The sequence below is a fragment of the Urtica dioica genome, chromosome 9, assembly GCF_054948205.1.
Source record: "Urtica dioica subsp. dioica isolate 48M chromosome 9, U.dioica_male_clone48M_v1_H2, whole genome shotgun sequence".
In the NCBI taxonomy this organism is placed as follows: domain Eukaryota; kingdom Viridiplantae; phylum Streptophyta; class Magnoliopsida; order Rosales; family Urticaceae; genus Urtica; species Urtica dioica.
Window position 1 is genome coordinate 25,621,680 of NC_142764.1, and position 23,419 is coordinate 25,645,098.

General features: G+C 35.1%; 1 protein-coding gene and 1 pseudogene across 3 annotated transcripts; one reads left to right on the top strand and one right to left on the bottom strand.

The window, feature by feature from the left end:
* Nucleotides 1–247: 247 nt before the first annotated feature.
* On the top strand, nucleotides 248–12,337 carry LOC149386212 (ent-copalyl diphosphate synthase 1-like; annotated as a pseudogene). The gene is made up of 13 exons (XR_016301353.1): nucleotides 248–490; nucleotides 590–963; nucleotides 1,042–1,228; nucleotides 1,316–1,530; nucleotides 2,641–2,761; nucleotides 9,593–9,705; nucleotides 9,871–10,099; nucleotides 10,607–10,720; nucleotides 10,843–10,941; nucleotides 11,023–11,283; nucleotides 11,378–11,501; nucleotides 11,820–12,023; nucleotides 12,137–12,337. The product of XR_016301353.1 is annotated as an ent-copalyl diphosphate synthase 1-like (transcript).
* A 2,122-nt stretch (nucleotides 12,338–14,459) lies between these two features.
* On the bottom strand, nucleotides 14,460–18,991 carry LOC149386213 (cysteine-rich receptor-like protein kinase 25). Of its 2 annotated transcripts, none has more exons than XM_089625215.1 (7): nucleotides 18,149–18,991; nucleotides 17,578–17,691; nucleotides 17,314–17,501; nucleotides 15,790–16,000; nucleotides 15,462–15,702; nucleotides 15,237–15,387; nucleotides 14,460–15,154 (listed from the first exon to the last, which is right to left on the bottom strand). In XM_089625215.1, the coding sequence occupies exons 1-7, from the start codon at nucleotides 18,930–18,932 to the stop codon at nucleotides 14,852–14,854; spliced, it is 1,992 nt and encodes a 663-aa protein (XP_089481341.1). In that variant the 5' UTR covers nucleotides 18,933–18,991; the 3' UTR covers nucleotides 14,460–14,851. The 2 variants fall into 2 exon arrangements, with proteins under 2 accessions (XP_089481341.1, XP_089481340.1); XM_089625214.1 differs by having other exon boundaries at nucleotides 15,763–16,000.
* Nucleotides 18,992–23,419: the final 4,428 nt, after the last annotated feature.

Genomic DNA, 23,419 nt, shown 5'->3' on the forward strand with positions numbered 1-23,419 from the left:
CTCAGCAAGATTTAGAGTGCAACCCTGCCAGCTCAGCAAAGTGCCTAAGGCTGAGAATCTAGCTTGTGTGTAAATCAAGCTCACATTTAGTTAGAGTTAGTTAGAATGTCAGAGTCCGTATAAATACACAGTGTAATTGTTCATTCAAGATCAATGAAGAAAATCGTTTTCTAGCTATATCTTCATTCTCTAACAAATACAACAAACACCTCATATTCATTTCTTTCAACCTGAACCCATGCATTTGGGGAGGAACTTTCCATGAAAAATACGATTTTGATACCCCCTTTTTAAGGAATCTTTTGTTCATCATCTATTCTTTTCGTAGGTCATTGTAAGTAATTTCGTTACTGGGGATCATGCACTCCTCTATTATTTGTGTTTGTCCGCTGCAATGGATTCCTCGTCAAGTAGTAAGTTTGGGAGACCGAAGGCACTTCTCGGTGAAAAGGACACGGATGAGAACACATGCTACGGAGTCTGAATATCAGTGAGTTATGAATAGATTTATCAGAGAGTACCAACTGATTATTCTCCAAGCTAGCTTGTTCCTTTCCTCACTATATATCCCCAAATGCTTCTCGAACAGGATGGGAAACCAGAATATAACTTCTCGTTCAAGACAATCAGGAAGTCGCTCAGAGTCACTGCTGAATCTCGCAATGGAAACTTCTGAAAATGAAGATATAGCAAGGCTTGTCAGCTCGATAAAATCAAAGCTTCAGAAAATGAAAGATGGAGAGATAAGCATTTCGGCGTACGACACCGCATGGGTCGCTCGAATCAAAGGTGTTAATGGTCCCCGGTTTCCATTGTGTCTCGAGTGGATCGCTGCCAATCAGCTCCCCGACGGATCGTGGGGCGAGTCGGAGATTTTCTTGACCCACGACCGCCTCATCAACACCTTGGCTTGCGTTGTTGCCTTAAAGACTTGGAATGCCTATCCAGAAAAACTGGCAAGAGGTTATGACCATGCAAAAATCCTGATTAATGCTTTCCTTTTTATTTTTATTTTTTGTCAATATTGATTGTGTAATTCAGGATTGACGTTTATCAAGGAGAACATGTGTGGATTGGACGAGGAGGAGAATCCCGAGCACATGACTGTCGGTTTCGAAATCATTTTCCCTTCTCTTCTGGAAATAGCTCGAAAGCTAAACCTGGGAGTGCCTGAGGATTCTCCAGGGCTACGGGAGATTTACAACAGGAGAGATGCTAAGCTGTTGAAGTAGATGACATATATATATATATATATATATATGAATAATAACGCAAAGCTAATTTCGATAATATTTCAACTATGAATATATGATAGGATACCGAGTGACATAATCCACACGGTGCCAACGTCACTTTTGCACAATTTGGAAGGAATGTCAGGGCTTGAGTGGGAAAAGCTTCTCAAACTACAGTCCCATAACCGATCATTTCTCTTCTCTCCTTCTTCCACTGCCTTCGCCTTTATGGAGACAAATGACAAGAACTGCTTAGGCTATTTGATTAACAAAGTCGATAGCTTTGGTGGAGCAGGTACAAATTTAAGAGAGGAAGCATTGAATTTGCAATCTAACTAACGTTTTAGGCATATTTAAAATTTAGTCATATTTTGTGACATAACCTCATTAAACAGATAATATTCTACACAATTGTCATTAATATTTTCATAACGTTAATTTTAATAGATATGCGTTAATTTTGATAAATAATTAATTTATTGAAATAAATGAAACGTTGGCTAGTTCCTAAAAGTTAAGTTTGAAATTGATTAAGTAGTTATGACGTCCTTGATTATATTTGGTTGCTTACAATTTTTTTATTTATTTTTTACTCATTGAGTTTTGTTTATTAAGACTGTAAACCTTAATAGAAATCCATATATACAGCGTTTTTTTTTTGTTATTCAATAAAAAGCTATTTATTTCAAGTCATGAAAAAAAAAATACATTTAATGATAATTATTAACAGATATGTTATGAAAACTGTTTTAATTCACAATTATGGTTATAAAAGTAAAATAAAACCTTCTTAATATATGATAAAAAAAAATTCTTTCAGTTAGTTGTATTTTTAGAATAATCCTATATATACATATATATATATATATATATATATGTGTGTGTGTGTATGTATTTGAAGAGCTATAGAAATATGGAAAATGTCATGTAGTTGAAAATGCTTTCTTTTACACAAATGCACTCTAATTGAGTTTTTCATGTGTTTAAATCAAGCAAATATATAGTTTATAAATTATATTTTAGAATTTTCATCGAATGTAAAATCTCTATATACTAAAAATATATAGTGTTCCAAATATTTTGATCTTGTAATAAAAGCAGAAAGCTTGAGTTGTAAGGTTATAAGGATTTTTTTTAGCAATAGAGCCAAACTTTTAAGTTTTCTTAACAAAATAACCAAAATTTGAAATATTCTCTAAAAATACCAATACTATGGTAAAAACATTATTATTGAAACTTAATACTTATGATGATTTTTAATGTTGGCTATTGTTCGAATTTTAGATAAATTTATTTATTTTAATTGATTATTTTGCTAGAACATTAAATAGATAGTATTTTAATTAAGTAAACTGAAATTTTAGGTTTTTTTTTTAATTACTATTGTTTCCTTGCCAACTGACAGTACCAAGCGTGTACCCGGTTGATCTGTTCGAACACCTTTGGGTTGTGGACCGATTGCAGCGTTTAGGGTTATCCAAATATTTTGAACAACAGATGAAGGACTGTGTTAATTACGTTCACAGGTAAATATATATCCGTGTGTGTGTGCGTGTGTGTGTGTGTGGAAATGGCAAAGAAAAAATTGAGAGATTTAAAAGCAGTTGCCAACAAGGATGAAGCCATAATTTTTTTGGGGGGCTAATAATTTTTTTTTCTTCTTTTATTATACAAGCATGACATAATGTCAAATGCCAGGACTAAACATATTAGAGTTAGAATTCTTGACTCGGAATTAATTAATAGCAAGTTCAGAAACATCCAATTCGGTTTAACTTAATTTGTTAAAATTGTCATTTTAGCTTTTTAGGTGTTGCTGGTTTATTTATCTTTTTCTTAAAAAAAATTTCTAAAAGCAATTGGACAATCACTTTCTTACAAATATAAGAGTCGCTTATTTTTTTTATGAGTAATATTAGCTGAAAAAATAATAGAAATCGATATTCAAAATATGGATCATGTTTACTAAGCCACAACATCTTAAATAAAGTAACATTTTTTATAATTTATTACCATTGAAGATATATAATTTTAAGGGACATTTAAGTCAATAGCTTGATAGTCCACTCTTTTTTCAAAAAATAGCTCAAGTTCCATTTTATTAAGAAAATAGTCCACAAATCTGAAGTTAATTAAATAAATTATTCAGTTAATTAAACCACAACATCTTAAATAAAGTCACATTTTTTTTTTATCATTTATTACCACTTAAGATATATAATTTTAAGGGGCAATTAAGTCAGTAGCTGAATAATCCACTCTAGTTTAAAAAATAGTTCAAGTTTCATTTTATTAAGAAAATAGTCCACAAGGTCGAAGTTAATTAAATTAATTGTTCAGTTAATTAAATTAATTAAACAATTAATTTAATTAATTTCGGCCTAGTAGACTGTTTCCTTAATAACATAAAACTTGAGCTAAATTTTTAAAAAGAAGTAGAGAATTGACTAGTTGCAACAAATACTTGTAATTTTAAGGAAAAATTGTATTAAGTAGCCAATTCAAACTATGACTTTTGCAAAATAGTCATAGTTTCATTAGATATAACAAAATAGCCAATTGAGAGTACTGCGATTTTTAATCCTGCCTCGATTAATTTTAATTCAGCGTTCATAAAACTTATATTCTGTCTTTACAGCTCATTGGGATTAAATTTGATTCAGCCTAGATTAATCTTACTTTGGCTAGTTTATTTATAGTTGACAAACTATGGTTATTTTGCAAAAACTTAAGTTTTATTTGGCTATATAGCCGTTTGACCCTAATTTTAATAGGTGATTGATGTGTAAATAAAATAGAAATTCTAAATTATAGGATCTTTATAAAAACAAGGCTTCATTAGAATAATGCTAAAAAAAGCTAATATCCGCTACCCATGATTAACAATTAATTCACCATGTGCTATGTAGGGATGACAATTTTACCCTTTACCCGATTTAAACGGGCCGGATAATATCCGTTTTTATCGGGTTAGCGAGTAAACGGGTAGGACTCGTTAAGATTTTAGCGGGTCCGGATAACAGAATAAGTAGATCCGTACCCGTCTACCCGGTACCCGATCCGTTAATATACTAAAAAGGTATTTTTATTAGGATTCGATCCCTGGTTCGGATCTGGTTCTTTAAGTTTAAGTTATTTCTAGTATTAGTTACCATTTTGATTAACATTATAATTTGATAATATAATTTTGTTATTTTTTATAATTAGACAAATTAATTTAGCAAAATAAAAATAACACTTGACCACAACTTCCGACGCCATCCTTAATTTTTTGAAGCTAGTTTAATTTTTTGAAGCTAATATAAAAAGTACTGTTTAATTTTTTGAAGCTAATATGAGCGTGTTAATAATAGTGTATAGTATTGTTAATATTATATATTATCAGGGCATTCAGGATTATTGTTAGTAGTATTATAAAATTAGTAGTACATAATACTGTGTGTATTTTTATAAAACTGTTCTCATATATATTGTGATCATCAAATAGTATATATGCACATAAATATATTTGTATGATGTTTGATAATGTGTTTGCAATAATTTTTTTTTAATGGAATTTGATTGGGTAATATAAACGGGTATGTGGGTAAATGGGTTTATCCGACTCGATACCCGTAAATATTAAACGGATAAACGGGTAACGGGTCCGACACTTTTCTACCCGTTGACCAGACGGGTATAACCGTTACCCGGCCCGCTTCAAAAATCGGGTAAACAGGTCCGGGTAACAAGTCTATTTTTTAACCGGGTCCGGGTAATGGAACAAGTGGACCCGGCCAGACCCAGGGACCCATTGTCATTCCTAGTGTTATGTCATCGTTTTAACTCCAAGAACAACAAGCGAATACGTCAAATCAATTCACAAGGCTCAAGCCCACGAACAGAGCGCTTAAAGTCAAACTTCGAGTAACTCTCGAAAGAAATTATGCGAAATGACTCGAGATCACGTCGAGACATCACATCTCGAGACCACCTCAACGAGAGAATTTACAATGGCTCGAGGCCACGTCGACAAGTCATATCTCAAGTCTACGAGACAATTCCCGAGTTCACAAAACGATTCGAGACCACGTCTAAAGACATATCACATGACCACATCTAAGGGACATATTTTTAGCCATCGCAACGACTCAAAATCAAGTCCACAAACTCACGCACCGAGCTCCGAATCAAGATTACAAAACTTCTCTCAAACAAGTTCTCAAAAGGGACTCTCAAACCAATCTTTCAAGCTCAACTCCTTGAAAACATTCATGCCAAAGTCATAAGCAAAACACTTGAAACAAGCTCACAAACATGGACCGTCAAAACCCCGAAATGACCCTCCAAAAGGCCTTGAAACCCTATTTTTTACCCAACTTAGGCGCCAACTTCGGCCTTGCCGCCAACCCCAAAATGCTGCCCAAGACTCCTTGCCGCCAGCCCTTCATTTGGCCGCCAACTCACCTTGCCGCCAAGTCAACATTTCCGCCAACCCCCTTGTTTTCGCCAACCCCCATTTTGGCCGTCAACTACTCCACGCCGCCAACCCAAGATGGCCGCCAACACCTTACTGCCAACTCACATTCGCTGCCAATGTTCATATCGCCAATTATCTTCATGGTGTCGCCAACTCACTTTGAAGCCTTCAAATCCACATTGCCGCCAACCTCAAACCAGGCCGCCAACTCCAAATGGTGACCATGGCCATGCTTGCCGCTAACCCTACTATGATGCCACCAACCCCATGGCTTGCCACCAACTCCAAGTGCACAGCCAAGACTTGACCCAAATGCCTCCAAAACATAGATAAGGCCTCTCACATCGTTAAAAACCTCTATAAATACCCTCATTAACTATCTCTCAAGGTAAGTTCTATCAACTTGTCAAAACTCTACACAATTGATACCACAACTTTCTCTCTCTAAAAAATATAGAGACGATCATATATCGTTCACTAAGGACACAATACAATTAGTCGGAGCGCGCTCCAATGGAAAACCATTCGCGTCCCTTTAGATACATGTTTTCTTGTGCTTAGGTGAATGTGTGAGGATCCGAAGACTCGGTGAGGAACAAGAAGGACTTGAAGATTTAAGAACGATTCGGAGATCCGAAGACTCGACGAGAAACGCGAAGAACACAATGATACGAAGACTCGGAGATGAAATCAAATGGTTGAATGTGAGGATTCAAGAGAAGTTTCACGGGTTGAAGGCAAACTCTTGGAAGAGGTTTCACGGGTTGAAGGCAAGGTCTTGGGAGAGGTTTTACGGGTTGAAGGAAAGGTCCCGAAGAGTAATTCAAATGGTTGAACACTCAAAGAAGTGAAAACCCGATAACTCAACGAAGAATACGAAGACCCGAAGACTCGAAGATCCGAAAGCTCGAAGACCCGAAGACTAAAAGACCCAAAGACTCGAAGATCCAAAGAGCGAGACGAGCGGGACGAATACGAGAGACATAAAGTAGACTCATCGAGAAGACCAAAATGACAAGAAGAGAAAAACTTTACTACACTCAACATATATGCGCTCATAAAGTCTAGCCCTAAATCGAGTTAGACGATTCTAAATACTAATCTAAAAACGCGATCAACACCATGTTCTCAACATAAATGATACATACGTAGCGTAACAATGAAAATGTGGGGTTGTTGATAAGTGAGATTCATTCACACTTATCTATGACTCTTATATAAGAATCGAAGCTTGTTCTTAATGTTTTTGATATTATTTTGTAGTTTTCATTGCATTTTCAGGTTTGAGAGAGTATGAGAAGGTGGTGGTGCGAAAACGGGCTGAATCGGAGCTAAATCGAGCAAGTTATGGTCATTTGAAGTCAAGTCAACAAAAGTCAACGGCGGTCAACAAGAAGTCAGCTTCTCAAGGCTGGCGCGCCGCGCCTATTGAATGGCGCGCCGCGCCCCTGGTAACCAAATTTTCACCCGAGAGCTCGAGCGGCCAACGCGCAAGAGAGGCGCGGCGCGCCTTCAGAAATTCAAGAGTGGCGCGGCGCGCCTGTTATGTGGCGCGCCGCGCCAGGTGCTTTTTCAGAATTCTTGGAGCTCGTCTTTTAAATCATTTTTGGCCCTTGGATCTCATCCAAGGGTCCATATTTGCTCCGAAAACCTCTCCTAAACCCTCATATACACTTATTCAAAGAAGAAAAAAAAAGGGAGTTTGACATAGAACACTTAAGTTTTTGTTTTGAAACCTTGAGAGAGAAAGTGAGAGAGAGAAAGCTAGGGTTGACACTCATTTTTGTTCTTGAGCTTGGAAGTGAAGAAGAAGAGGGAGAAGTGACAACCTCCATCATCCTCATCATCTCCATTTGTTCATCCTTAACTCTATCTCTTTTATTTATTGTTATTTACTTATTTACTCCACTTAATGCTTTGTTGAACATATTTTAAGCTTTCAAGCATTCTATTGAGTTTTGTTGATTATTTTTATCTATTGAGCATTGAGTATTGTGATTACTTTATTGTTTTATCTTAGTGGAATATTGAAGTAGTGCTTGAGTTAATGAAAGCTTTGTTTGGTTGTTGAGATTAGCATTCAATGTCTTGTTTCTTTATTGTTTTGTTTCTTTTACTTATTTCAATTTTACTTTGTTTATTCTTAATTATGAGTAGCTAAATAGATTTGGGGTGCGATGTAGTTGAGTAGTTGAGTTGGTTGGTCAAACCTTTAGATTAGATTTTGTGCTTCATGGTTGGGTTGAGAGTGAAATATTATGGGTATGGGTTGTGTGTTAACGCTAATTAGAGTAGCTAACTAATTAGTGAACCTTAGACGAGTTTAGAAACCGAGAGGTAATAAACGAGTGAGCTCTACCCGTCCCATCATTAACCTTCCTAGAGCTATAGAAAGACTAGGGGGTAGATGTAGTTGATTGAAATCCGGGCTAAATGCGGTTTTGTGTTTTAGTAGGACCCAAACTGAGAGGTGTAAGTTCGACACGTAGCTAGATTCCTAAAGACTCGAGAGAGATTAGTGAATGTTTTAAGAGGGATTGAGACTAAATTTTTACAACTCTAAACCCGAGCTTAGAATCATACCAAGACCGACCGACTCGATGAAATAACGAAATCGCGCCCCTTCCTTTTAACTTGTGTTTAAATAGTGTTTTCACTTTTGTTTACATTTCATCTTGTTCTCAAAACAATCAAAAACCCCCCATTTTTCATTTTCCATAACTCGAAAAAGAAAGCTAGTGAGTTTGCTTCGGAAATAGTCTAGAGTCCTTATGGGATCGATATCCGTGCTTTTGCACTCTATTACTTGACGACACGTTCGCTTGCGTCGTGTAGAATTTTTCTTTAGTTAAGAAAATTCACATCAGTTGTTCGGTGTTAATGCGTGCAGCATGCATACACATATAATGCATGTCGTAATTCTAATTGAATTATAAGGAAAAAGAATCCTATAGTTGTGTTGTAAAATAGGCTATTGGGTGATGTGAGTCGGCCGCAATCAAATAGTTGAGAGGTTCATATGTTACAAGTTGTTAGATTACAATGTAAAGGAGAAGATGTTGTTAGGCTCAGGATGAGCCACTCTAGCTTATTTTGATAATTTCCATACTAAAGATAGGATCAGTGCAAAAACCACTAACACTGTAGTAGCTATTAGCTACAGTGGAAATAGTTACCTCATTGTGTAAATTATAATGAGTAGATCGCTAAGAATGCTTTTTTTTTTCTCACACCCTATTTTTTCAGGAGCTTATAACTTTTACTTCTGACATTTGAAGTTTATGCGTTTTATAGATAAGTCCGTAATTTGTTTTTGGTATTAGCTATCCCAAAACTTTAAAACGTATGACCCTTTTACCAAACTTTTGTGAATTTTTTTGACAAAATTCAAATCTCTGAATCATGATATTATACTTTTGGCTAAAATGGTCAACTGTAGTCGTATAATTTCCACTTAAACTAAGCAATTTTTTGCATGATAACCTCAGTCCATATACTCAAACACGGTCAATATTGGCATTGGCCATTACTAATGTTGCATTCGCATCCAAGCCCGTGGCGTGTCGACGTGTCGTGGGAACAAAGAAGTTTATACATAGATTTTTATTTATAATAATGGTGTAAGTATATATTTATTTGTTTTATCATTAACTAGCTAATAGAATAAAGAACTAAATACATTTTAAAAGTGAGATAGATAGGCTGCACGTTTATGATGCCGGTCAAATTTTAGACTGAAGGTAAAAAATGGTAATGATAAGGTCCATTGATTGATAAGAAACCATAAGATCAAAATGATACACCCGAAAATTAAAAGTACAAAAATACATTACATCAAAACTGTTGAGACTTAATTGCCAATCGACTACTATATATTCGTACATAATTTTAATATTAGGTATTGGACCGAAAATGGAATATGCTGGGCGAGAGATACAAAGGTTTATGATCTTGACGATACTGCCATGGGATTTAGGCTTCTTCGATTGCACGGGCATAATGTTTCTGCTGGTAATATCATGCACTACTTAATTGCGCGTGACGTGTCGTAACTCTTGAATATAATATTACTTCGTTTACTGAGTTAAATATTAACAAATCAATTAACTGCGAAAGTCTAATTCCAATTATCGTATTGTATATATTGTTTCTGATCAATATGTTTTTGATCCACAGGAGTGTTTAGGAACTTTAAGAACGGTGACGAGTTCTTCTGCATGTCAGGGCAATCGATACAGTCAGTGACGGGGATGTTGAACCTCTTCAGAGCATCAGAGCTCCTCTTTCCCGGAGAGAATATTCTACAAGATGCCAATGATATCTCTTCAAGATTCCTTAGAGAAAAACAAGCTAATTGGTCATTGGTCGACAAATGGCTCATGGCAAAAGATTTGCCTGGCGAGGTACGGCCAGATTTAAATTTTTATAATGAATATTATTTTGCTATGACTTCTTCTTACAAGTGAGTTATAGCCTCCCTTGTCCACATATTTAGGTTGATTGGTAAAAAATTTAGTCCGTTTGATCTTATGCCGTAATAATTATTACCTGAGGAATACGGAGAATGATTAAATATGAGAGAATAAATAGAGGAAAAAAAAAGTAAATTAGAGCTGATATAAATGATGTGTTCTTCTGAGCTCAACATGGATAATGTTTCAAAAAATTAGAAAAATAGCCAACTTAAACGTTTGATATTGCTAAATAGCCAAGGTTTGGTAAATATTAGGTAAACAACCATAAATGATGACGTGTCTTAATATGGCAGTGGCTATTTACTTAATTTTTACGTTTGTAAATATATAAAATTGACTATTTACTTAATATTTACCAAACATTGGCTATTTAGCAATTTCCAACGTTTAAGTTGGTTATTTTGCTAAATTACCCATAATGTTTTAACCACATGTGCATTATATGCACTGGAGGTTCCATGGTATTCCAGTTTGCCTCAGTTGGAGACTAGATTCTATATTGAGCAATATGGTGGCCGGAATGATGTTTGGATCGGAAAGACTCTATATAGGTAGGTATTTAAGATAATTAAAATGTGGATATATTGATAGAGTTCATGATACATATCGGACTGATATGAGATCAATGAAATTCACATTGAGTGTATTGTCAAGTATTTGATCATTATCTCAGAATGCCGTATGTGAACAACGATGACTTTCTTGAGCTGGCAAAGAGAGACTTCAACATCTGCCAAAAAGTTCACTCCAATGAGTGGCACGATTTCCAAAAGTACGTGATAACATTATTGTTTACAATGTAAACAGATAGATATGAATTGTAACAAATATATATACCGCGTGCAAATCGCAGATGGTTCACAGATTGTAGACTTGAAGACTATGGTTTAAGCAGAAAAAGCCTCCTATTTGCCTATTACCTTGCAGCAGCGAGTGTGTGTGAACCAGATAGAGCCGAGTAACGAATCGCATGGGCAAAAACTAGTGCTCTGATGGAGACGATCACATATCATTTCAATGGGGAAGAACCTTCTGCTTCTAATCACCGAAAGGCCTTTTCTCGTGCATTCAAGGGATCAAGTACTAGTCTGCATGATTATTACATGAATGAAAGGTACATAATTATTGATGTGTCTGTGATCTTCCTATTGTAAACACAGCACGGTGCAGCCACATTGAGATACAAAATAATGAAATATCATTGGCAGTTCACTGAATATGAGCGAATCAGGTCACGGACTACTTGGTAGTTTAATTTCAACCTTGAATAAGTTCTCTATCGACACCACTCTAGTGCACGGAAGGGACATCAGTAATCTTCTACCTCAAGCTGTAAGTTATTCTTCTAGCTCCCACGCCTATATTCCTGTTAATGTTATGCAAATCTTAACAACACTAAAACAAAATCAAAGACAGAAAGATAAACATGGTGAATTAAGTGTGTAATCGTAAAATATATATATCGTTCCACCAATTTAAATTTTGTTACAATATACTTGGATCACTAATTTAAGTGCAATCATGTTATATCTTTTTTACGTTGTACAAGTCTCCTTTAATGGCGTGTACACAAAATAATCGCACATCACAGTAACAAAATCTAGAGCAATATTGTGAGCTTGACAGTCAGACCGTAACTCACCAATGCAGTGGAACAAGTGGTTGGTGACGTGGCAGGAGAGAGGAGATAGGGACCAGAGCGAAGAGGCAGAATTATTAGTCCAAACAATCAATCTCGTCTCAGCTCGTACTCCTGTGGAGGGTCTACTGCAGAATCCTCGTTACAGAAGACTATTCAACATCACAAACAGAGTTTGCCAAAATATTCTCCATTACCAAAAACAAACAAACGAGGTAGATTAGTTAGAGTTCGTAATTAAATAATTATTTTCTTAAATCTAAGATTGATGACAACCACTACTAACTTGCTTTTTTTTCCAAAAATATTGTATTGGCCATATGTTTAGGCTCGTGAAACTGCCGTAATAGAATCAGGAATGCAAGAGCTAGTACAACTAGTGCTTGAGAACTCATCGGACGATACCGAAGATGTAAAAATCAAGCAGACATTCCTCATGGTGGCCAAGACCTATTATTATGCCGCTCACTTTGATTATGAGACTATCACCTCGCACATTGCCAAAGTACTTTTTGAAAAAGTTGGTTGATCATCAACTGGCATGTTGGAGACATTTGCTCTATTTTGCTTTATTTCCAAAAAAAAAAAAAAAAAAAAAAAAAAAAAACTTTTCTTTTCTGCATTTGACATATTGTTTATCTTTCCCCTATAAATTATGTTTTTCTCGGTGAAACCTCTCCGACCATTCCTTTTTGGGAAGATCAGTAGAGGAAAGAGCACCCTCATACCTCGATTCACTAGCATCCACCTCAATAACGTTCCAGGGCGGAACATTCCTTTCAAAACAAAAACCGCCCTCGATGTCTGTCATCGCCCATTTACATGGACCATGGGCTCTTGGAATCCATACAAAGGACACAAAAGAAAAGGCTTTTACAACCTCTAAAACATGTTCATACAAAGGCAACAAATGCCAAAAAAAAAAAGGACAACTTTCAGCTTTGGGGCTACACTATCCATAATGCACTCGTTATCACCCTCCAACACTACATTCGACAAGAGCCAAACAGCAATGCCTTTAACTCCGCTTCCGCTGCAGAATCTGCTGTGATTCGGCTACGCCAAATCCGCAAAGAATTGCCCTTTCCGTTCACTCTGGCCACATCTTCATTAATATCCAGAAAATCTTTGTATTCTGATTTTTCCGTCAATGTCATTATCCCTAACCCATCTTAAGCCCAATCCCACCACAGACCATAATATTCTAGCAAGATCGCACTGGAAAATAAATGGCCCATTGATTAGATTCTAACCTGGCAAAGGCGGCACATCACGTCAGAGCCCGGATCGTCTTCCAAATAGGGTCATCAGGTTCAAACGCCATAGAGCTGACCGCCGATTTGACGGTGAAAGTCCCAGCTTGATTTCTCGCCCAAAAAATTTCATCATCTCCCGGAGCTCTGCGAATTTTAATCTTCAAATGTCTGCGACAGAAGGAGCACCACAAGACCTGCTCAATTTTTTAGTCCCATTTTCTCTCACGCGGGATCAATGGTGAAGCTAGAAATTTCATTAAGATGGGGCAAATTTGAAAGAAATGTTTTTTGGGGAGGCAAATTAGAAAAAAACTATATAAATTTGGGCTAAAATTATAAAAATTTTAAAGTACAAATTACAATTTTTAAAAGTTGAAAGGGGGTATCGGACTGCTAGGCTCAAGGCAGCTCCACCTTTGCCTGGGATCATCAATCGATTTACCGAGTGAATATTAAGGGAAAGATCCAACCCAAAAACGCCATTTATCTCCACACCCCACTTATTTTTTTAACATATCAACCATGTTACCACTCTCATTAACAAATACCGAGTTGTCTTTATTGAACTCCTTCGTGGGCCAAATATATCTCCAATTTTTCGAGGCTGTGAGACTTTGGTTTGGAATAAAACATAGCTCGAGTCCGGAAGATATTTGGCTTTGACTTCGACACAAAATAACTTGGATTCCTTGGCCAAGTGCCACCCAAGTTTTGCAATAAGGGCGTTGTTCATGTCTTTAAATCTTCGAAAGTCCAAGCTTCCTTCTTTACGAGGTACGCAAACCTTATCCCAACGAATAGTAGCAAGATACCTCGTTTTGTCTCCAGTTTGGTTTCACCTTAAACTTCCTCGAAACTTTATCAAGATATTGACAAAACTTTTCGGGGATTGGTGGTGGATATATGTTGCATAGATTGAAATGCTTTGTACTACGACCTTGACGAGTGTCGTTTTACCCGTCTCCGAAATCGTTTTAGTCATCCATCACTCAAGTCCTTCGTGAAACTTCCTCTTAAGAAACCTATAACTAGTCTACTGGTTCCGATAGACTAATAGGGGGTTCTCATGCCGTGTCTAAGCGTTAACCTTTGTTTGACTTCCCAAGCATAATTATCGGAGAATACAAGCCCAAATTTTTACTTGTCAACTCTTTGCCCGGACCAAGTTTGAGAATTTGAAACCTTTATGTTAGTTTTCTATTTCCTGGAATATCTCGACGATTGCAATTTGAAAGCACACATATTGTAATTTCTTATTGAGTTTGAGGCTTGAGCAAATGTTGGGAAAATGTCTGAATGAAATATCCAAATTTCTATTGTTGATCAATATGGTGAGTAGATTAATTATGTATAATCTCATGCTCAAGATGATCAATTACATAATTAAATTTTGATACTAAAATCATTAATAAATACTCAGTTAGTTTGGTGCTGTGTTTCTATAAATATAAATAAAAAAGTGCTTTAAAATTTTGGTGCAAGAAGAAGCTGCTGGTATTAAATAGATAGATTTTGGCAAATTGATTTTAGTGGACATAAAAAAGACTCATTGAAAAGACCAAAACGATGAGAGGAGAAAAAATTCACTACACTTAACATAGGATCCTAAGAATCTATTTACATGTCGTTGCCTCGAAGCGCGCACACCCTAAATATTCAGAATTTGCCTATTCTGCTGGTGCATCGTGATAGCCTAGTGTGCACACCCTAAGTATTACTTCTACCAAATAATATAAGAACAGTACAGAAGTACGAACACACGTTTATTCTTCAATGACCACTATTTGTCAGCGTGGCACAAGTTCAGAAATAGTAAGTCCGTTGGCGCTGGGATCGGCACCAAAATCATCCTTAGAAATGACTCTTCCCATGAAAAATGATGGTTGTCTGGGTTCAGTAAGAATGGCGGATCCGCTTTCTTGTAGAAACACAGCAATGTCAGACATCGAAGGCCTATCCACCGGATCTTCTTGGACGCACAGTAGGCCGATATGAATGCATCTTAAAATCTCTTCACGTGAACTCAATTCTCGCAACAAAAATGGATCCACCAATTCAACTTCTTTTTCTTCCATCCATAAGCTCCAAGCCTATGCTCATGGTTAAATTCATTATCATTGACACGAAAATGTAAAAGATAAAAATGATCGTATTTCTGGTAGATTGACGTACATAGTCGAGTAGTGTTCGAGCCTGGTTTGTTACGTGGAATCGAGTGTTCTTTTTACCGCTGATTATCTCGAGCAAGATTACACCGAAGCTATATATGTCGGATTTGATTGAGAACGATCCGCTCATTGCAAACTCTGGAGCCATGTACCCGCTGTCACAATATAAAATTAATTAGGATACAATATTCTAAAAATTGATAGCATTGCTGAGATAGAAAAACTCAACTATGTTCCGACGACTCTTTCGGTGTCAGCAGCAGTGTCTTGATTTCCTGAGAAAATCCTTGCCATTCCAAAGTCTGATATCTTTGCAACCATTTCAAGGTCTAATAGTATATTGTTAGGCTTGAGATCTCTGTGTATGATTTTTAGTCGAGAGTCCTGGTGGAGATATAGTAGTCCCTTCGAAATTCCACAGATTATTCTGTAGTATGTCGACCAATTAAGTCGAGAACGCCTTTCTTGATCTGATGAAACTCGATATATTAAAATACAAAAAAATGAGAATCGAATCTAATAATAAGTACCTTTACTTCGATGGAAATAGAACACACCGAAGATGAAAAGGTCGAGGCTTTTGTTCGACATGAACTCGTACAGAAGAAACCTTAGGTCTCCAGAGATACCATATCCGATGAGCCTTACGAGGTTTCTGTGCTGAAGTTTTGCTATGAGTGTGACCTCATTCTTGAACTGTTCCAAGCCCTGCCACGACTTCCTCCTCAAGGTCTTCACAGCGACTTCTTTTCCATCATGCAATACACCCTGTGGGAAAATGAATAAAAATAAATAAAAAGGTACAAATATAAGATTAAAAGTAGCGGCGTTTTTCTTTTGAAAAATAGGTTTTCTTTCCGCAATAATACCTAACTAATATGTGAGGTCCAAAAGAATTAATTTTCTATAAAAAAAAATTATCTTCAAAATATTAATTTTGGAACATGTTAGTCATTATTAAACTTTAAATTAAATTTATTCAACTCTTATTAATTTTATAAAGAAACTAACTCAATTATATTATAGAGATTTGTAACTAACTAGGCCACTTTAAACATATGATTTTGGATCTAGTCTACGTTTGACTATTTTTAGAGATATAGTCAAATGGTTTATGTGGCAATAATTAAGATCTTATTTACTTTTTTTTATTAACAAATTCGTCACTTTCTCTCGTATTTTTTTCAAATAATTTTTTTTTTTGCATCAAAACTTCAAAAATTCGTATCTTTCTCATACGAACTCGAAATTGAGTGATTTCAGATCCTACAAATTTGTGGCGTCGAGATCTTCAAAAATAGACTCATTGTGTTTGATAAAAATTATGTTTAATTCATCATATTTACGTTTCCATTTTTTTATAATTTCAAAAAATTTCAGTTATTTCCATATTTAAGGTAGTAATGTGATTTTTCTACATCTATGGTATTAAATATGATTTTTCATCAAAAACAATAAATCTATTTTGGAAGATCTCGACGTCACGAATCCTTAGGATTTGGAATCACTCAATTTCGAGTTCATATGAGATAGATATGGTTTTTTTGAATTTTTATGTAAAAAAAAAAAATGTAGGAAAAAGGTAAGAGAAAGAAAATTACGAATTTGTTAATAAATAAGGTCAGATCAGACCTTAATTATTGCCACATAAATCTGTTGGTTATTTTCCTAAAAGTTGTGAAACGTATGCTAAAAACAAATTTCATAGTTTCATTTTGGTTATTTTGCTACATATCTTCTATTATAACCTTACAAACACTAAATAAAAGCTAGTCATTTTATTTTCTTACTAGAGTAATATTTTTGTTTTAATGAGAGTTTTAAAATTAGATATAAATAATTTAAATTTGTAATAATATATTTTAAGTTTTATAGGTAATGAATATCATAAAAAAACATTTTTTTTAATGAAAAAAGACCAAAAAGGCTATAATTAACCGTAATTATTTGAGGATTACTTTGCTTAAAAAGTCAATTAAATAACTAAAATTACACTTCATAACAATTTAGTAACTATCTGCGCTGATAAGAAAAGAAAAAAAAAAAAAAAAAAAAAAAAAACATTATTAAATGAATCACACCCTGTAAACAGTACCGAAACCTCCTGCTCCGAGATTGTTAGCCTCAGAAAAGCCTTCCGTGGCTGTCCTTATAGTAGCCAGATCATAGAAAGGAAGCTCCTCGGATGGGACTAGATTACCTTGTTCGGTGATCGCTACTGTTGCATGGCCTGATAATTCTCGTAATAAAGCCTGCTCAGTTCTGTCTCCTGCAGAAAAATACATGGGATTGTATAGTCTATATCTATGGCATCATATATGTTCATATAATTTTAGCTAATTTACCTTTTTTAAATCCCTTCATTCGTAGAAAAACTACAGCACCACACAGAAGGATGGCTAATATTGGGACAGAGACAACGACAATTTTTAAAGTCTTATCTTTATCCCCTGCTTTTTCTGTGAAGGAAATTTCCTAGGTTAGTCTTATTTTTATATACGATTCCAAAAATAAATAAATAAGAACTTTTATATTCATATCATATAAAATTAAATAAAATTCCATCTCTAGAACAAGAGCTTTCAGTGTAAGCCCTTCGTTACATAAATTGCCTATGTGAAACCGAGAAACCTTCCTAGATATATTATCACACTCATGATGTACCCATAAAACAATGTATGCGATATATTCTAAAAAACCAGATATAATATATATATATATATATATATATATATATATATATATATATATATATATGGACTTATTCCTAGTCCAAAGTTAGTGGAATTTAATGTTTTGAACCAATAGGGAAAATAAGCAATAAAACTCCACTTAGATAAAGACATATGACACGTCAGAATAGTGCCTGGTTCTCTAATTTAAACATACATATCCATAACCAGAGAGCAGTTATACCTTTGGAAGCGTCATAGGTTAGAAGAGAATTATAGGAGGTATGGTTGAAGAAACTGTACATCTCAAACCTCACGATACAGTTCCTACTAACAACCATCCCGCCTCGTTGAAGAGAACAGCAAGCCTTGAGATCTCCAAACGCAGAGTCCAAACAACCCTGACAATCGTCCCCCGAGATATCTTCCGTGCACTGAACTAGCCCGTAAAGTCTTTCGTCTCTCCAAAACCCTATCTCGCCGGTCGCAAACTTGTCGGAGCTGAAAAACGACGCATTTCTTGCGATGTGTTTCAACAGATCCCCCAAAACCTTGCCGAAGAGTGGTCTTTTATCCTCCTCCACGGATCCCTCGTGGTCGTTGCGTTTCGGGTACTTCCCGGTGTATTCCTGAGCGGAGAAGAAGTTCTGGAACGAATAGCGAACTTGGCAGAGGTCGTACCATATCATAGCATCCATGCTCTTGCAGTCTCGGAAATCACGGATCGCGTTCTCGACGCAGCGCTGGCACACGGTGGAGTTGTTTATGATGACGTCACCTCTGCAGAGAAACTGTCCGTACACGATATTGTCGTTGCTGTTCCCGCGATGCGTATTGTTGAAGCGTGAGTGGGCGGCTCTTGAGGAGAGGTCTTTGAGAAGATGAATGAGGTTGATCTCGAATTGGGTGTTTGGAGTGCAGTTTTTGTCCTCGCAAGAGGTGTATAGAGGATCTGCGTTTGAAAACGAGATCGAGAGTACTATGATTGTGTAAAGCGCTGGTTTGGCAAGTTTTGGGAAAATGGCCATGTGTTGTAAATTATGATACCTTGGATCAGAGAATATTGTTTGGCCAAAACTAAGGTACGTACGTATATCTTGGTCATTAGTGGAGAGCAAACAAAAAAAGAAAGGAAAATTAGCTTTTATTTAAGCGTACACGATAAGCTAAGAAACAAAATACCGAAAGGAGTCGTCTGAGAAAGTTCCGGTTAAAATTGACGTTTAGATTTTTTTAAGAACTATAATTTAAATTAAGGATTGAAAGTCCGCGTGCGCGGAATTTGGCAACCATGCTATTATTATTATTATTATTATTACGGGTCTTTTAGTTATATAGCCATTTGATTTATAACGTTTTGTATAATAGTCAATCTTTTGTAAATTTTCGGTAAATAGTCACCCCAACTTATTTACTACACTCAAAAAGACAAAAAAAAAAAAAAAACCGAAATAGGCGGAAATATTTTGGGGTATTTTTATCTTTATGAGTGCCGTAAATAAATTGAGGTGATTATTTACAAAAGATTTATAAAAGGTTGGCTATCTAGCAATTCTTAGATTTTCGGTGGCTTATCTGACTAATTTTTTATATTATTATTATTTTGATTTAACTACAAATTTTTACTTTTTTTTATTCTAACACAAATACTATTAAAATTATACATTTTACTCAAATCAATCAAAATTTAAAATTTGACTTTTTATTACTAAATAAATTGTACAAAAACTGTAATACTTTTCATTTGTTTTGTGATAGATTGGACACAAAGTGCAGAGTTTCGGGACAACTCGATCACGAAATTTTGTATTTCGTGAACGGATTTTAAAATTTCGTAGCAAATCATTAACATAATAAGTTTCAGTTGATTTTTGTAAAAGTGAGATGATTTAAGTAATATTTGTCAAATCCCTTTTATTTCTCAAGCACAATTATTATTATTTTATTTTATTTTACTGAAAGGATACATAATGCAATGGTTTCCAAACTAGATCAGACCGCTTTTAACGGTTTGAAATTTTTAGGACCGGTCTGGTACCTTTTGAAACTACGGTCTAAAATTTTGAAATCAGACCAGACTGTTTTAGACCAGTCTAAAAAACGGACTGGATTAATTAGTTAGACATAACCTGTTTTAAACAAACGATTTAAGAAATAGGTGGTCCTATAGGATTTATGGTTTTTTGTTCTCTTTGCACAACTCTACTCGTAAGTTAATTATTATCTAATCAATTAATAATGAAAGTCCAGATTTAGTGTTTAAGTTGTCTCGTTAGATGTTATTAGGAGAAGTAACAACAACAGTAAAGACAATAAGGGAATATAACACACAAGAGTGGTAACCCAATTCGGCCAAAACGTCTACTCTAGGGGGGGGGGGGGGGGGGGGGGGGGGGGGGGGGGGGGAATGAGGGAATGAATCTCGGTGAAAAGAGTAACTTCACTAGACAATAGTATGATACAATGACAAAATACAGATGGATGATGACCTTCCACTTATTCTTAACTCCAAACTATTCTAGAGAGTTTCTAATCTTGGCTCCCCATATATTGAGTTTCTCTCACTTTTCACTCTCACACTCTCAGTGTTTCAATAATTATCAATCACCAGCAACACACCATGAGCTGGGTTAGCTCTCACTGAAAACGAAAAGACACCAACACTAAATGACAAAAGACACACATTTTCTTTGTCTTAAGTTTCGGCATAATAAGAATGCGTAATCCTACACCCAAGAAAAAGCATTATTTTATATAAGAGACAAGTAAAGAGAATATCCTCTGATCCAGAACAGAGACAAATGACATACATATCCAACGTGGCCAGTGGTGTCAGCGAGACCATGTCGCATCCTGACAGAAGGGGATGAAGGATGTTCTCTAAAGTGGGAGAAGCAACATGAGAGATAAAAGATTTGACTGAATCAAAAACGTCAGTCAGACTCTATGTAACAACGAATAATATGATAATTAATCAAGCACAAAATAAAATGATCAACAATTTGTTAATAGTATGTATATATAATATATTAGATACTCATTGTTTATACCTTTGTTTGTGGTTTATCCATGTTGTAACGGTTTACTTATCAGTAATAGGTACCATTTTTTTTTCGCAACTTTGTGGCACGTGGTTTACTAATAAAATTAGAGTTGCGGTGCACTACCGAGAACACTTAGCTTAATTATTATTATTATTATTATTTCATTCTTACATATACACATATTTTGTCCAAAATACAAATAATTATATTTGAAGCACATAGTAAATTTTTTTTTTTTTTTAAATTCTAATATCGAAGATCTTTTCTAGATTAAAACTAGGAATTGACTCATGCGAACACCAAGAAAGTAGTGTTACCCAAATCATTATAGGTTAATGATGTCGTTAATTTAAAATAAAATATAAAACACACATATTTCAGTGGACAATCTAACAAGATAGTCAATTTCAAACATAATTTTTAACATCTAATCAACGCTTGGTAAATTTTGTAATTTAACCATTTACGAAATTTACGGTTAGAAAATATCGAATATACGCTTGTGTGGTTTAAATCTGTGTAACAAAACACTAGCCAACGTTTGATTCAGTTTATTTAAAAAGTCAACTTCGTCAGTTAAAAATTTCATATTCTACGCTTGCGATTAAAATTTGAAATATCTAAAAGGCAATTTATTATTGCATGTAATATAAAAAACAAATTAAATATTGATTAAAATAAGTAAATAAAATCTATCACATGCGACGTGTAATGAAAATGTTTGATTAATTCACGAATTCATATAAAACCTAACACACAATTAGCTTAGTTCAGATTTTTACTTATAAATCGTCAGTAAATTTTCATTAATTATCATTAATAGGTGTTTGTTTTGTATACTTTCAGGTTTTTACTTGTGAATCGTCAATAAATTTTTGTTAATTTGTGTTTATAAATTATGAATTTTTCAAATTTTAGGGCTGTAACAATTATAATTTTTTTATGCCTATTATAAACATTTTTCATACGTTAAAAAAAAACATAAGTACTCCCTAATTAAGGGATATATTCGTGTACATTGAAAAAGAAAGTCAATGAAAATCAAATCCATCAATCAGAGTAACTAATTGAATTACAAAACAGGAGATAAAAATATGATGGAATAAATTCATACAGCGTGTAATAAAGTGTGTACAACAAATAAACCAAAATAAATCGGAAGCATCCTACCACAACGAATCTCCGCCACATACCACGCCGCCATGAGTTCCAGCCTCTCCTCTACCAAGCTTGTGCAACGATTGAGAGCGCCAAACACAGAGACATGCACGAGAGCAAGCACGGTGGAGGGAGATGAGGCGGTCGAGGTGGGCAATTTTGACGGTTTCTCGTGGTCTTCAGTTCACGGCGGAGAGAGATGAGGCGATTATGGCGGATCTGGGTGGTCGCACAGATCTGTGGTCTCGCGCGAATGAGAGAGCACGGTGGTCTGGTGGTCTGCGCCGATGGTGGACGGAGAGAGCAATGAGAGGTGGTCAGCGCCGGTGGTGGTCGGAGTGAAATGAGAGAGAAGTAAGGCTACAACATGTATTAAAGTTTCAATATTTAGTGGCGCTCAAACGTTGGCTACATGTGATATTCATCCGACTTTTAAACAAAGAATAAACAAATAATTTGTTAAATGACTAATAAAAGTCATGTCATCAATTGTGACTATATTTGAAACTTATTAGTCGAAACCTTGACTAGATTGTAATTTCCAGGTTTCAAGTGGTTAAGTCCGTGTAATTTTTCTATTTCAATTGAGATATTCTACTTTGTCCTGTTATCATTGTATATATTTTCCTGCCGTATATCGCAAGAAATTTCTCTTTCAAATATCACATTTTTCTCTGTTCAAAGTCTATATGGACTAACAACCAGAACACAAACATTATCGTTGAAATAGCGAAAAAAATAAAATTTAATTAAAAAAACGACGTTATTTGAACAGTGATGTATGTGGTCCTGCATAATTTATTGTGGAAAAATTCGAATTGTATCGCTCTCTAGCTAGTTGGTCGTTTTGACAAATAGTAATTTAACTGTATTTTACGTCAAAGAAGTTGAACCGATTGGATAATACTAGCCAATAAAGTCTTGAAATCAAAAGTTGATTCCGTATACAACAAAAGTCAGACAAAATTACAAAGTAAGGAATAATATATTCTTCCAGGAAAGAAGGCGTATATTAACGTTATATTATTTTATTTTTTTTTTCATTTTTTAGTATCCACAACTGAGATAAACTAAGGCTTTTAAAAAAAATTTCCAAATTTTATCATTATTTATTTAAAAGACTAATTCTACTTATAATGTGATCGCAAACTATAGGCTCGTATCTGAACAACCAGTTGTTTATCAAAATATTTCATTTTTCAAATATCATATATGTTGAAATATGAACTGCCGAGTATATTTTTATAAGAGGTGAATCCTTTATTTATATAAGAATAGGAAAAGTAGAATAATTATTTTACATGAAAACAATG